Below are 14,903 nucleotides of genomic sequence, written 5' to 3' on the forward strand. Positions count from 1 at the left end.
ATTTGCTCTTGAACGTGCTTTGAAACAGGCTAACACCAGGAGGCGATATTACCGTAAAGAAGGATACGCAACCTCGCGCATGCGCATTAAACCGCCATCATCTGTTGTGACATTACCTTAGAAACAAAGCGTTTGGGTTTCACTCTCGCAGTCATTAAAACGTTTATCTTAATTCGTATTGCTTTCGTTTATTTGGAGAAGGATAAAACAACGACTGTACATCTATTGTTTTAAACTCTAGTCAGCCTACACGGGCTTCTTAAAAGATGGCGACAGCCGACGACTCTCGCTATTATAGTGGTAAGTTTCGGTCGTTAGCAAACGCTCAATTTGATTTGAATTCTCTAACATTAATAAGCGAAATAATTAAATTCTGATTATTTATAGTTTTATTGCAAATCAAGTCTGGTTTCCATGCGGTCTGTAGTTGTATATCGTTGCGATGTAGATTACGTAAGTTAACGTTAGCCAGTTAGCTTGTGTTTTGATAGTGTGTGGCGTTCTTGTTGTTTTTCTGCGCTTTTAATTGAGATAAATTGTAAAAAATAGTAAACTTACAGCTTACTGTGAACACTTCTCGTGTTTTATTAAGGGATTTTGTAAAAGTAAATAAAGTAGCAGTTGGCCACATGTCGCGATTATATGCGTTGAGGTCGTGTTGTACAGATCTGGTGTTGTCCAAACTAAACCCACATCGAAATATGAAAAATAATAAATGTAATCACCCAATATTACAGGAAGTTTTATCAACCTTTTTGTTATTTTATAGTTTATAAATAAAGTTAAGCACAACACATCTGATTCAATTCATCTGACCGTCAGAGGTTTTATACCGCTTGTTGTTCTTTTACAGAACATGATGACCGTGTTGGAGTACCAAAGCATCGCAATCGTAAAGGCCGAGGTCCTTTCAGAGCACCCATGTACAGTGATCAGATGTCCAGGCCAAAGCATCGCGGTGGTCATGGTGGGGGTGGAGGGCTTGGTCCCAGGTCAAGATTGCCAGACGATGATGGAGATGTAACCATGTCAGACACTCCGCAAGACAACAGCTCACAGCGCAACAGATTGTAAGAACTGTGATGCCAGATAGATACTTTGTTAATATCTGTCATAGTCAGATGCTTATAATTCATATTTCTTTCAGTAATCCATACGGCCGGCCATCAAATCGGCGTGATGAGCGTAATCGCAAAGGAGGCAGAGGAGGAGGAAATGGGGGAGATTATGGGGGTCACAGAAGTCATGGATCCAGAGGTGGTGGAGGAAGTGGTTGTGATGGAAACCGCAAGAACTGGTTTAAAATGACTGTTAGTATATTAAACATAATTACAAAATGATGTGCTTTAAAACGCATTAGAATTCAAATGATAGTGTTTTTTTTAAAGCCGTAATGATGGCTTATTTTTTTAATGCTGTAATTGGCTTATTATGTTATATTAGATAGTTAATAAGTCTAGTTGATAAGATTGTGGTTGCTTGTCTGTCCCTAGATTCCTTTCGGCAAAAAATATGACAAAGATTGGCTTCTGTCTGCACTTCAGAACCTCTGTTCCATTCCATTCCATGCCGTTCATGTAAGTCAATTTAGTGAAAGGCATTCGAATTGTCCTTGAGTAAGGTTAGAAAAGTACCACAGTTTTACTAATGTGTTTGTCTGTTACAGTATCACACTGAAGGCAACAAGGCCCAGTTTTACATTGAAGATTCCACAACTGCTAACGCTTTGGTGAAAGTGTCAAGAAAAATAACCGATAAAGATGGCTATAAGGTAAAATAAATGTTTTAAATGCATGTTTGTGCTGATGTATGTGATTTCTGTGTTTTTAAGTTTGTGTAATTGAAACTCGATCTGTTGAATGGGTAGGTTACTGTTATTATGAATAGCTGTCCACCCCCCACTTTGATCCACACTGATCTGAAGCCTGAGGATCTGGAACATTTGAAGGTGAGGAAGTCTGGATTTCATCAAAATATTATAAAGCGGCCTGTTTAACTCACCAGTGCACTCACAAGTGTTTATTATTTTCACACATTTAAGAGCCTTAAACATTTTTTTATTCATTAGCAATGCATGTCCAAGCGTTTTGATGGATCCCAGCAGTCCCTCGATCTGAACAACATCAGAGTTGATCCAGGTAAACTTATTTCTTTTTACCAAAAAAAAAATCTGTTTGGTTATGAACTGTTGCTTAAATATGTTTCTCATTGTTGGCAGATCTAAATGCTCTAAATGTTGAGGTCACTTTGAATCGGAAGAACTCCATGCAGGCGGTCATTAAAATCATTGAAGAGAACATTCCAGAGGTATGAATTGCTATGCTTTACCTGTATTATTTATTTCTTTAAGAAGGGACCATGTGATTTATCCAAAGGCTAGTTTTCATCCGCTGTCCCCTGGAAGGTCTTCGACTAGCATAACGAAATAAATAGTTCAACTAAAGAAAGCTACAATACAATAAAATGATCACAATAAAAAAATACAAATATACTACTTTTTACCTTTTTTATCTAAAATTGGACTCCAACAAGTAAGTCAGTATGACATCAAAGCATGCATAAAAGTCTTAGCTACGACATGCAAGTCTAATTTGTCTAAAATTTACCACATTATCAGGGTTTTTCCTGGCTCAAAATGAGGCGTAGGTGGTGCCATCCTGATCTTGTACACACACGTAGGCCTGCCGTACATTTAAGTGGATTAACTAAAGTGAGTTTGACATATTAAAAGTTCTAATAAAATAAGATAAAAATGACAATTATTAAGTTGTATAAAACATTACTTTTATTCAACCAAACAGAAATGTAATTTAATAAATTTCAAGAAATTAAACGTACTTGGATGCAAAACAAACAGCCGTGAAACACAGCTAGCTCTTGTTCTGCAACTCTTTTTAGCGCCTCAGTGTGCTGAAAACGAAACAGCGCCTCCACTGTGGCGTAATGTCGCAACTGCAGTTACAAATGACAGCGTTAAATGCACGCAGCATTTCTTGTGAAGACTCGCAACATAATTTTGGCGAGAGCCTCCAATTTCTCTATGCAGGAAAAACCATGATTATATTTAGTAGTTCTCACCATTTTCTTTATATGCTTTTTAAAGTTAGTTTTTAATCTAAAATCACTCCTAGATAATTAAACTCATTGACCATTTCTATCGTTTCTCAACTCCTGATGTTTTTTATGTTCTGTCTACAGCTGGTTTCTCTGAACCTGAGCAACAACAGGTTATACAGGCTGGATGACTTGGCTGATATTGTCAGCAAAATACCCAACCTGAAAATGCTCAATCTCTCACACAATGAGGTATTTTGGGCTCACAGATTTCACCTTTCCTAGAATTATTTTCAAAATCCAACATGCATCATTGTCTTATTTGTATGTCCCGTAGCTGAAGACAGAGAGAGAACTCGATAAACTCAAAGGTCTGAAGATGGTGGAAATCTTATTGGTAGGGAATCCTATGTGCAACCACTTCAAGGACCATGCGGACTATGTCAGGTCAGTTTTCTGTAGTTTGTTATCTGTAAACTGTATTTTGTCATTAAGCCAGAAACATACAAATGCAAATGCATTAGTGGAAAGATACATAAAGTAACACAAACATTTAACTAATATGACTAGCAGGATTGTTTAAACTGTTGATCGGCCTTGACACTAGAAAACTGTTTCTGAAAGACAACGTGCTACAGCACAGAGAATGCACACTTGAACTGTGTCCCTCAAGCTTGTGCATATAGAAGTTTTTTCGTACAGTGTCTTATGGGTCAAAAGTATGTGTGCGAGTCAGAGCATGTGAGCGGAGCGAGAGCGTAGCGGGGAGCGGAGCATTAATATTTCCCGCTCCGCTCGCTCAGCCCTCTTGGTGACTTACTTTTTTGCTGCTGGATTATTGTCAAATGTACACCGAATGAGCCTGAAGCCTGAATAATAGCGCAACGGCATGCGCGTCAAATACAAACGCCTCGTCCATTTGCGGAGATGCGCGGGCGACAAGAGGTTTGAGACAGGCTCATTTCAGATAAAAAAAAGTATAATATTTATTACTCTTAGGAAGACGTTGTGTCACTTACCCAATGTAACAGTTGCTTTTCTGAAATAAAACCTGAATAAACCTCGATGTCATATGCGGCCGAGGCCGACAAATGTGATCTCCGGAGGACGCATGCAGCCTTCGAAGACGCAGCTACTTTGTCCAAGTTTCTAAAAGTACATTCTAAAATACTGTAACGATTGAGGTTTGATGTTTTAAGACCACATTTCCCCCTTGTTTTGGTCTATTTTTCTTTTATTAACCCCAGTAATAATAAAGGTGTTCATAGTGCATTTCATCTTTTGTGCTTTTATTTTGAATGTTGCACTATGGCAGCTATATGTTCATGGAAATAAAGTAACTGAAAATCAAATATGCTTTATCAGTTCTTATACAGTTATTTAGGCACTCTTTAAATAAAAAATGACTAAAAATGATGGCTGTAATGTCACAGAATGTCGGACTGAAACATAACTGCCCTTTTTCAGCCTACTACTTAAACTGAGACATTTTAAATAAACTTTATTATAAACTGAAAACAATTAGGCTTACTAGACACATTTTATGCCAGAGCAGGATCTGAGCGGGATTTGGTTTACCAGTGAGCGTAATGTGAGCGGAGCGTTTGCTTGGTCAGTGAGCGACTGAGCGAAGTGCACAGTCATTGAGCGAAATATTAAGCGCAGCGAAACACCGCTCTGCTTCGCTCACATGCTCTGGTGCGAGTGCATACAGAAATGCGTGCATAAACATAAACATGACCTAAAACCCGTCTATTTTTAAATGACCTGGCAAGTTCCTGCCAATCCATTAGGGAAGGGGGTGGTAGTATCTTTAACTGGTGTGAAACACACCAATAATTTGCCAGTCATTACAGATCCATTAAACACAGCTTGTCAACTTGAATTACATCCATGACACAATAAATGTACAAGATTTATTTTAATATTGTTTAAAGCGATATTTGTTAAGCATTGATATGAAATTTGACAAAGAAATTTATAATTTTACTTATGAAGAAATATGAAAACTTCTGATATGTTTCTGCTGGTGTAGCTAAAGCATAGCTGGCAAGAATAACTATCTGTGGTGTAGCTAAATATTTTCATAATCATCATGGATGGATATGTCCTACACTGTCTTGTAGAATATTCTCCCTTTCGATAAGATGTTTGATCGTTGTGCATAACAGTCATCGAAAATTGTCCGTTATGAACATTTGGTTCTTATTTGTGTTTTTCACACTCGCTTTGTTTTACTCTTGCTGTTCTCGGTGTCGTTTTGCTGCTTTTTGTAATCTCTGCATTGTTGTCCATGTAGAACTTTGTACAGAATGCATCTCTTCAACAGTTGAACAAAAAGGTTTTAGCATACGTGAACCTTGATTAGCTCAAAATGTACTTAGTTTGCATTTGTTAACTAAGTTGGGAAAAAAAACAGCTTCAACATATGTGACCTCCCAGAATGCCCATGGATAAGTGTACAGTGAAGGACATGCCACTGGAAATGATGCACTCTTTAAGTACTTTTGTACTCCACCTTTCCAAAATGCTGGCACCCTCCTCCCTCCATCCTCCCTGCCAAAGTCTGACACCCGGAGCACGGCTGCTGTCTGGTCAGTCAGAGGCTGGTTAGTCAATGACGGGTAAGATCCCCCCTTTGAACTTTGGGACAACCTAAGGCAGGCACAGCCGCAGAACTGGCCACAGCAAGCATCATGAAGATGAAGATCACAGCCAACGGAAGAAGAAAGGATGCGAGGAGATGTTATGGGTGGAGGAGAGGGAAGGTTTTAAAGAAACCTGGAGCCAGATATTGCTTACTATGTGCTTTGGTGCATAGAGCAAAATGTAATGAATAGTCAGAGAGTAGAGACTGTTAAGTTTCTCTTTCTCTGTCGTTGTGTATTCTAAACAAGATGGAGGATAGTTGGTCAAACTGTGGCCGTTTTCATGGTCCTCGTCCTAGAGTGCTTGAGAGGAAAAACATCAGCTCATCAGTTCAGCAAAAAATGAATCCTACTGGGGGAGGATCACAGAAAATAAGGGGAGATCAAATGATAGTTGGAAGATATGATTGTGCAAAATATAAAAATAGAGTAGTGTATATATAGTAAAAAGAAAAAGGTGTCTGGGTTCAAAAAAAGAGCTGATCACTTGTTTGAATAATACCCCTACTGTTCTTAAATTTAATAGTAAGGTCCAAATTAAGCAGGCACTATAACCCAAACACCTTTTGAGCTCTTATTCATTTCTATATTCTGTACAGAGGCTCATGGCTCAACATTTTGTTTTTTCTTTCTGGTTTTATATTCGGTGACACTTTGATCTGACTTCCCTGTCATTACCTACCACACATCTGGTTTGTCCTGTCACTGTTTATCTCTTTCACTCTCTTTTCCATGAGTGATCCGATCCGATCAGTTTAAACCATGAAAGTAGCTTTTGGATCATGGGGCTCATCTTTTTTTTGTTTAATTTAGGTCTTCAAAACCCATATAAATCTAATATCATATGACCGTATCATCCCGGTTTCCTCTTGTAACTGCCGTCTCGTGCCCACCGGTTCTGCATCGTTCATTGTTAAATGCGACAGTACGCTTGAAACAATGTTTCGTTTTAAACTGCTTGGCTTGTTTACATCTGGATCTGTAATTGTCTGTAACGCCTAAAAACAAAAAATCTCATTAGATTATGAATACCATCAGAATAATCAAATCGCACGCCATCCAGAATGGATTAAATCAGGGCGATCTGTTGAAATCTGAGATCCCAAAAAGGTCAGATTGATCACAACCCCAAACCTCACAGTACACTCCCCAAACTGATTGTTGGAGTACATACAAACCTCAACCCCTCACAACACACCCCCAGCTCCCCCCATCCTTTGCCAGCCTGCTCGTGTCAGTGTTTCGGCCTGTAGGGGGACAAAGCGGTGAGTATTGAGGACAGGTGAGTACCACGTGCCTGGGGCTGGGCGGGAGAATAGCACGTTGTAGTCCCATTATCCAGAAATGAAAACTCTGTAAATAAGTTACATTACTATATGACATTGCAAACATGTGTGACTTTCTGCTACTTCTGGAATAGCAAAGATCAAAATATAAAGCTTCAAGACAACTGTAATACTAATTCACAATCTTCTGAAGCCATGTTGTTAGTTATGATGAAATGATTAAAGTTTGGGGTGCGAGTACAGATTATGAAACTCGTGTGGGTTTGGAAAGACATGAGGTTCTGTAAATGATTGAAGAATTGTCATTTTTGGGTGAACTGTCTGCTTAACAGCGTTGACACCATGGCTCATTTTGTATGAAAATGAAACGGTTGTTGGCTTTGCTATTGATGTAAACATGGTTATCAACCTTTAAAGTTTGTAGAAAGAAATTAACAAATTGTTGTCAAACTGCTAATATCTCAGGTGACTCAACCTTGATCAGTAATCTGTAAGTAGAAACATCTCGTGAGCTGTTCTGAATTTTTGTATGATTTTGTCCTCACTTAAAATGGCCCAGCTCACATTACTGTATGTGTTCATAAATGTTGGTGTGGGACCGTTTTATGGGACCGTGTGCTGCAGTTTGTTCTAACATTTTCTTTCTTGTGTTCTGTCTTTGTGATTGTTGGACAGTGCCGTTCGGGAACGATTCCCCAAGCTGCTCAAACTGGTAGGAAATGTGCTCCGTTTGTCTGTTGGTGGTATTCGTAGTATATATAAATGTAAAATATGTTTTCTTAATGAAAGATTTGTCTGCATCATTAGCTGCGTTTACATGGACCAATGTAATCCGATTAAAAGTCCAATCCGAATGAAAACGCTCCATATAAACACGTCAATCAGATTAAAAATGCCCAAGCCGATTGAAATTTCAGTCGGATTGTAAGGGGTGGTTTATGCCGTTTGTAATCTGCTTGATAGGACATGTAAACACTTGATCAGATTAAAAACCGAAGTAGGAAGTTGTGCGCATGTGCAAAGACAACGCTGGCTCGAACAGACGTAAAGGCATGATGCACGGAATGGAGCAGCTGTTGCTAAAGAAACCAAAACCCATAAATCTGACAAATTTCCATATGCTTGTCATCTCTAAATGAACATATGAACGTTTCTATGCATTTAAGATGTCTTAACTGTTTCCCTGGAGTGAGTTTTTAACCGCATTTTTTCAGTGCCTTTTTAAAACACGATACATTTGCAGATGTACAAACATACTGTAGGCTAAAATATCTAATCATAAAATTTCATTTATATTCGTAGTAGGCTACCGAACATTTATTTTATTTATCGTTTACTTACATGTGCTTTGAAAGGATTAACTGTTTCACTTAATCACTTTAATTACCTTTCATGTAAACACTACATTCAGATTGATTAAATTCAATCCGATGTGTCCATGTAAACGCAGCTATTGTCTCCATTATAGGATGGACTTGATCTTCCACCCCCCATTGGCTTTGACTTGGAGGTTCCTCCTGCAACTCTACCGCCCTGCAAGGTTCATAAAAGTCCCTTATCAAATCTTTTTTGTTTTCCCATGCTTTTATTGTGAATTCACTCGATGTTTGGTTTACTTTGAACACAGCCCAGTTTCTTCGGCTCAGAGGACATGAAGAGCATCATTCTTAGCTTCCTGCAACAGTACGTTCTCTTGAGCCCTCAGTCTTCAGTAGTAACGAGATGTGTTTAGATTCTCATGTTGTCTGTTGTGTTGCTACCCTTTAGGTATTTCAGCGTATATGACTCTGGAAACAGACAACCCCTGCTGGAGGCCTACCATGATGGGGCAACTTTCTCGCTCGGCATTCCCTTCTCATTGCAGAACCCTGCAAAGTACACTACACTTTCTGTCTTCTCTATTATCTTCAGTTTGTTGACTATATAGGATTTGTGTTCATTGTTGTACAGATGCATTGATCAGAACGTGTTGAATTAACTTGTTATTGTTGTCTCTGTGCAGAAGCAGTTTAGGGGAGTATCAGAAAGACAGCCGCAACATCAAGCGATTGAAAGACCCCTGTATGTCGTTTTTGACATGTGACATTTCATTGAGAATTGACTTTTCTAAATGTAGTTATTTTGTATTTTATTACAGTTTTTTATATTCCTTTTGCCGTTTTGTCTTCCAGCTACAAGGTTTCGTTTGCTGAAGCACACGCGATTGAACGTGGTGGCCTTCCTTAACGAACTCCCCAGGACTCAGCATGACGTCGCCTCCTTTAACGTGGATGTCAACACTTACACAGTGGGTAGAATTTGCAGATTGGTTCCTTCACTGCAGATTTGTTACGCTGGATCTAATTTTTGTGTTGTTTGCAGAATACACTATTGGCTTTTACAGTTACTGGAGTTTTCAAAGAGGGTGAGTTTCTCTATCCTCTTCTCTCTATTGTCATGCTAAGATGATTAGTGTGGTGCACCCTCATTTTTTCCCGTTTTTCCTTCTTAAGTGGATGGCAAATCTCGAGACTCCTTTAGAGCATTCTCTCGAGTGTTTATTGCTGTGCCTGCTGGAAACGCAGGGTAAGACTTTTGTTTATTACAATAAACTGTGCAAAAGAAGTTTCTTTGGCTCTTGATGCCATCAGTAAGTCACTTTTCCAACTTGCTTTCCTCAGTTTGTGCATTGTAAATGATGAGCTGTTTGTTCGGAACGCCACTACAGAAGAAATACGTTGTGCATTTGTTGCACCAGCTCCCACGCCATCCAGCAGTCCTGTGCCCACTTTGTCTGCCGTTCAACAGGAAATGCTCGCTGCCTTCTCACTAAAGTCTGGCATGAATCTGGAATGGTCTCAAAAGTAAGAACTAAATGTAATGCTCTGATGTGTAGTAGATGTTTGTTACTTGTAGAATTCTCCATGTTTGTTAAACCTTACACTGAGTTTTTTTTTTAAACTCTTGACACTTCTTGTTTTAGATGCTTACAAGACAATGATTGGGATTTTGAGAGAGCTGCTCAGATTTTCTCTGGCCTTAAGGTACCTCAGCATTCTTTTCTTAATAATGTTGACAGTAAATCTGCTTAATCCTGACCGATTGAAAGTACAACAAAGGATTATGGGTCATGTGTTTATGTTGTTGTTTTTTATTTACAGGCCCATGGGAAAATCCCAGATGTTGCGTTTGTAAAATGAACGAGTGATTTTTGGAGTTTTAACTGTGTTGTCATGTCCATGATATGACCAGTAAAACTACTTGCTCACTGCATTTTTGTTGTTCTAGTTTACTGCCTTTATGATTTTATTATGTCCATTGTAATTTAGACTGTGAATGACAGTGGTGCAACTTCCACTGAAATAAAAGAGGAGAAATAAAGCTTTTGCTCAATGTTCAATGTTTTTTCTACAAAAATGCTTTTAAGGCCCTTTCACTAATCTGTTGCACTTTATATAGCAGATAATTTTCAAGAAATGATTCTCAAAAATCACACCAAATTGGACACATACACGTAGGCAACTTTATTGGAATTTGGGCATTGCGTTAAGCATATATTTCATATCCCCCCAAAAGTAAACTTGGTTTCTGTCATACACAAGTGTTTTCAATGTTGTTTTCTAATATACATTGAGCAGTTGGGTCTATGAGAAGAGGGGTAAGAGACTGTAACGTGTAATTGGTTTCACTTAAATCTCAGATAAAAAATTTGAAGCCAAGCTGCAGGTCAGTCCTGTCCCATCAGGCTCCACGCTGAGCTTTTTGACCACTCCATCTTCAACCAGCATGGCATACCTTCATATAGAAATCAAGATTTTACTTGCGATTTTTATGTCCAAAGAAAAATACGAGCAAGTTATATACATAATGTTACATGTCATGATTAGTCAAACTACATCATAATTATGACTGACCGGTTTAAGTGTTTTAATTTGAGAAGACAATCACCCTCACCTTTGAGACCTCAACTTCCCAAGCACCTTGATAAGCTGATCATTGTTCAGAGCGAGATCTACTGCCTGAAAAAAATGAAATCCTAAATGAATCCACAAGACTATCCCAATAAACACTGAACACTTATGACTGCATTCTGTCTTATTATAATTTAAGTCAATTATAGTTCTTATGGAACTTTAATCTTATTTAACTGTAGTCAAATCTATACAGTGCTATTTGAAGATAAGCTGCATTAAGTCTTGAAAAACCAGATTTGTCATTTATCAGTATGAAAGTTGTGGGAGCAGCACATGGGTGTGCCATCTGAAGCTGACACGAAGACCCATTGTTTGATGTTGGTGGTTAAAGCTCAGGACTGGTATTAATTCAGATCCATAATCTCACCTGTGTGAAAGCTCCAGTGGGGTCAGCCAGCATCCGCACCTAATGGACCACAATGATTCTCAATAACTAAACAGACAAAATCAAGCTGTCTGTCATTTAGACAAATCAAATTCGACTGTATTTTAATAAAAACCAGGTCAATTAAAAGCAGAGTTTTCTCACCTTGCCATCTGCTCCATGATGATTTCCCCAAGCAGAGACGACAAATACATCATTGACAGACACACAGGCGACTTCCTGCACACCTTTGGCCCTCAATTGTCCAGCCATCTCTATGAAGCCTGGGAGATGAGTCTAACAAAACAAAGACAGATTTAAAATATCAACACTGGTAGTTTTTTTTCCATTCATTTATAATTAATGGAGCTGCAAGTTGCAAATGAACTCATTACAAATAAAAGGTGCAGAACATGAATGTTAAATGTTGGTCTGTAAATATGAGCAGTTTGTGATAGATTTATGGTGTTTTTGTCTTTTTTGAAGCTTTTTATGTTTTGTAAATGAGTGACTACTTTTTGTGTTCAATAAAAGAGAGTAGGAATGACATAAGACTAAATGAAAATGATTTTTATTTTTGGGTGAACTATACCATTAAGTGGGCACTGGAGTGTTAACATGAAAACAACCTCACATTCGTTTCACAAACTTAAGTTGTAATATAATGATCAGCTTTGCCAGAGGATCTCATGTTAGTACCTTTGAGCATCCAGGAGTAAATGCACCTGGCACGGCAAATAGCACACCTGTTTTGCCCCTGAAGAGTTGAGCCATTGAGATGGTGTTTGACGGGTCCCCCTCCTGGACTTCTATATTGGGAAGTCTTTGACCAACCTCAGGGGGTTCAAAAGAACAACATAGATATGTAAGCATGCATTTTTCACTCCATTCATTTTTAAAAACCGCAACAGAATCCAGAGCCATAACAGAAACATGTTCCCAGATAGCACAGGTACGTCTGTAGGATGTCTGCTAAAGATCTGGAAAACATTGCTGTGTAAAAACATCTGATAAACATCTAAGAAAAGGTAGTTTTACATACATTCGAAATCACAGACATCTTGCAGACATCTACTAGATTTCTACATCTGACAGCAGATGTCTCAGAGACATTGAAGATGAGCAAACAACAACGAAATATGCCTTGCAGATGTAAATGCAGACATCAAAAAGACATCTCCCAGATGTATGTGTGTGTATCAGGGTTAAATGTAATTAAAAATAATATTATAATTTTCAGTTTTTAGTGTATTTACAAACGAGGACGTCCCTAAAGGGAAGTTAGGATTTGTCAGATTTTGGGTACAATTTTGTCTCCAAAACATAGTTAAACAGACACATATTTTAGGAAAATTAACCACGCTTTTAGTAACCATAGTTTTTGTTTTATTTGGGTAAAACAATAGCGACCTCAAATTTTCTATTGCCTCACTACACCCACAGTATAGCCATGCCATTTGTAGTCAAACCAATGGTTACACGTTTACTATAATAAAACCAGTTATTTTTCCCAAGGGTAACCTAGACAGAGACGCGGCGCGACAGACAATTGATATGATAAAACAGCGCGTGTTTTGGTTATGAGGCTATTATTGGACCGTTGGTGTAGTTTAGCAGCGTGCTCGCTCGCGTCGGCCGTCAGGCCTACAAGGAAATACTTCTTACTGGCTCTGTCTGATCGGCCACAACATATTTGAATATAATTCAATGAAACAAAACGGAACCCAATTTCGTCACTGAACGCATAGTTTAAAGAACAACGCTTGAAAATAATCCGTGTTTACGAAATACGCAGCAATAAAATACTGATGGCGGCGAGACTAGAAGTTTCCATTGTTTTTATTTGAGGGGACACCGCGCGTAAGTTACACTGCTGACGAAACGGGTTCAAGGTCACGCGCATAATCTTTTCTCCGGTTGTCTGCTGTATATTTTCTTACCTGTATCGGCATACTGGCGATGCGTGTGGAGTGTATCAGTCTAACGCAATGAGTGGCTCGGACGCCTTTCTGTAGCAACGCAGATGAAATCATTGGTTTATATGAGCAGAACAGCTCAGTGCCTGCGGCAATACAGTCAGATCAACCGACCGCGTCTCCTCCCTACCCGCCCCGTCTGGAGAAGGGGGTTTAAGCACCTGTCCTGTTCACCTCCGACGACTCTGTCTTATTAGCTCTATTATCTTAATACAGTGAAACTGCTGTTATTAGCATAAGTATTTACTGTGAATTAACTGTTATGAAGGATTGTTTTGGAAAGTCTTACATTTACCCCACTATACCCTCAATACACAACCCAGTGGTTGTTTTCTTGAATCCCAGATGTATAACCATGACATGTGCTTCTGGTCTTAAACTCTTGGGTCTGGGAACAAAAATCGTTATGGGTTTTGGTCCTATAGCGACCCCATGAACAGGCCATTTTATAGAAGTGAGCAAACGATCTCTTCTGATACTGGTCTAAACTGGGACGCTTAGAAATTATGTCACAACCAAAACTTCTGCATGTGATTTTAACGCAATTTGTTCTCATTTGAGTTAGGTTCCTGTTTCTGCTGTTGGCACTATACTCTGTTTCCTAATAATTTTATATCTATACATACAATGTGATACGATACAAAGTATTCTAACGGACTGTATTAATGTCATCCACCTTTTTGATACCAAGTAATTTTTTCAAAAAAACTTAATTTAATTCTAATTGCAGGGTTATCAAATATTAAAAAATGATGGCACATGCTTTTTGTTTCATTTGCTTCTTGGTTGGATATGTGTAATTGTTCACATCAGACACCTGTAATGTAGAAATTGGCACATTATTAAAGAGATGATTGTGACTACATTAAATCACGAAATGATTGTGTTGCTGCATTAACTTATTTCGGTCACACCTATTTTGTTCACATTTCATTTCATCACGTTTTTTTATAGAGAATACAAGGATATATAAAACTCACACTCTGCTTTGACAACAAAATCCTGTAGGCTATTTATTACATGGAGATAATTACATGCATTATATGTTCTATGTAAATGCTGATGCCAGTTGGTCTTAATAACAGAAGAGAAACTGAATGATGTTCTGTGCAAGATACAATGTCACAAGATACAATGTGCAATGTCACTGACAAAATAAAACGTCTTTTACAAATGACAAAACCAGTTGTTGCCCAAAACGATAAGACAAAAATTGCTTTGCCTTTAATGCACACAAGAGAACTGTTGACCTTAACATTTCTGAACTTCATTTTTAAATAATGTAAAAAATGTAGTGTTCATGTTATTAAAATATTTTTTAAATAATTTGTAAAAAATAATGTGTATAAAAATAAGCTAAACCAAATCCGCAATATACATTTTGCAAAGGCAAAAGAAACAAGTAAGTGGTAGCAAACTGTGGTTTAGCTATGGAATATTGTTTATCATAAATGGACACACGGCGGCGCTGTTTCTCCAAACAATGTGGTTCATCCTAAAACAGATTTTTATCACCGTGCTTAACTGTATAGCGTTTAACCACACATGGGGCGGTATTAATATATATGAAATATGAATAAATGCAGATGGTATGAAGCTTGTGAATGATGGGTTAAATGAGA

At 38.2% G+C, this 14,903-nt stretch overlaps 2 protein-coding genes across 2 annotated transcripts; one reads left to right on the forward strand and one right to left on the reverse strand.

The window, feature by feature from the left end:
- The first annotated feature begins 74 nt into the window (after positions 1-74).
- nxf1b (nuclear RNA export factor 1b) lies at positions 75-10,346 on the forward strand. Its single transcript, XM_057359922.1, has 21 exons — positions 75-300; positions 854-1,070; positions 1,148-1,310; positions 1,494-1,577; positions 1,667-1,771; positions 1,868-1,948; positions 2,069-2,138; positions 2,219-2,307; positions 3,199-3,306; positions 3,392-3,501; positions 7,664-7,700; positions 8,457-8,528; positions 8,616-8,671; positions 8,756-8,863; positions 8,991-9,049; positions 9,160-9,275; positions 9,350-9,392; positions 9,481-9,553; positions 9,649-9,831; positions 9,951-10,011; positions 10,129-10,346. The coding sequence occupies exons 1-21, from the start codon at positions 267-269 to the stop codon at positions 10,165-10,167; spliced, it is 1,908 nt and encodes a 635-aa protein (XP_057215905.1). The 5' UTR covers positions 75-266; the 3' UTR covers positions 10,168-10,346.
- A 121-nt stretch (positions 10,347-10,467) lies between these two features.
- On the reverse strand, positions 10,468-13,423 carry prdx5 (peroxiredoxin 5). Its single transcript, XM_057359926.1, has 6 exons — positions 13,246-13,423; positions 12,005-12,139; positions 11,471-11,602; positions 11,309-11,347; positions 10,922-10,986; positions 10,468-10,762 (listed from the first exon to the last, which is right to left on the reverse strand). The coding sequence occupies exons 1-6, from the start codon at positions 13,336-13,338 to the stop codon at positions 10,657-10,659; spliced, it is 570 nt and encodes a 189-aa protein (XP_057215909.1). The 5' UTR covers positions 13,339-13,423; the 3' UTR covers positions 10,468-10,656.
- Positions 13,424-14,903: the final 1,480 nt, after the last annotated feature.

This window comes from Triplophysa rosa, linkage group LG19 (genome assembly GCF_024868665.1).
Source record: "Triplophysa rosa linkage group LG19, Trosa_1v2, whole genome shotgun sequence".
Classification (NCBI taxonomy): Eukaryota; Metazoa; Chordata; class Actinopteri; order Cypriniformes; family Nemacheilidae; genus Triplophysa; species Triplophysa rosa.

What these genes read in the sequence shown, in the direction of transcription:
- nxf1b (XM_057359922.1), top strand. Translation starts at nt 267, where the DNA reads ATGGCGACAGCCGACGACTCTCGCTATTATAGTG. An exon ending in AGAACTGGTTTAAAATGACT is followed by an intron (nt 1,311 to 1,493) that starts GTTAGTATATTA and finishes GTCTGTCCCTAG; the next exon opens with ATTCCTTTCGGCAAAAAATA. An exon ending in TCAATCTCTCACACAATGAG is followed by an intron (nt 3,307 to 3,391) that starts GTATTTTGGGCT and finishes TATGTCCCGTAG; the next exon opens with CTGAAGACAGAGAGAGAACT.
- prdx5 (XM_057359926.1), bottom strand. Translation starts at nt 13,338, where the DNA reads ATGATTTCATCTGCGTTGCTACAGAAAGGCGTCCGAGCCACTCATTGC. An exon ending in TCGCCAGTATGCCGATACAG is followed by an intron (nt 12,140 to 13,245) that starts GTAAGAAAATAT and finishes GAACCCCCTGAG; the next exon opens with GTTGGTCAAAGACTTCCCAA. An exon ending in ATCATGGAGCAGATGGCAAG is followed by an intron (nt 11,348 to 11,470) that starts GTGAGAAAACTC and finishes GTGGTCCATTAG; the next exon opens with GTGCGGATGCTGGCTGACCC.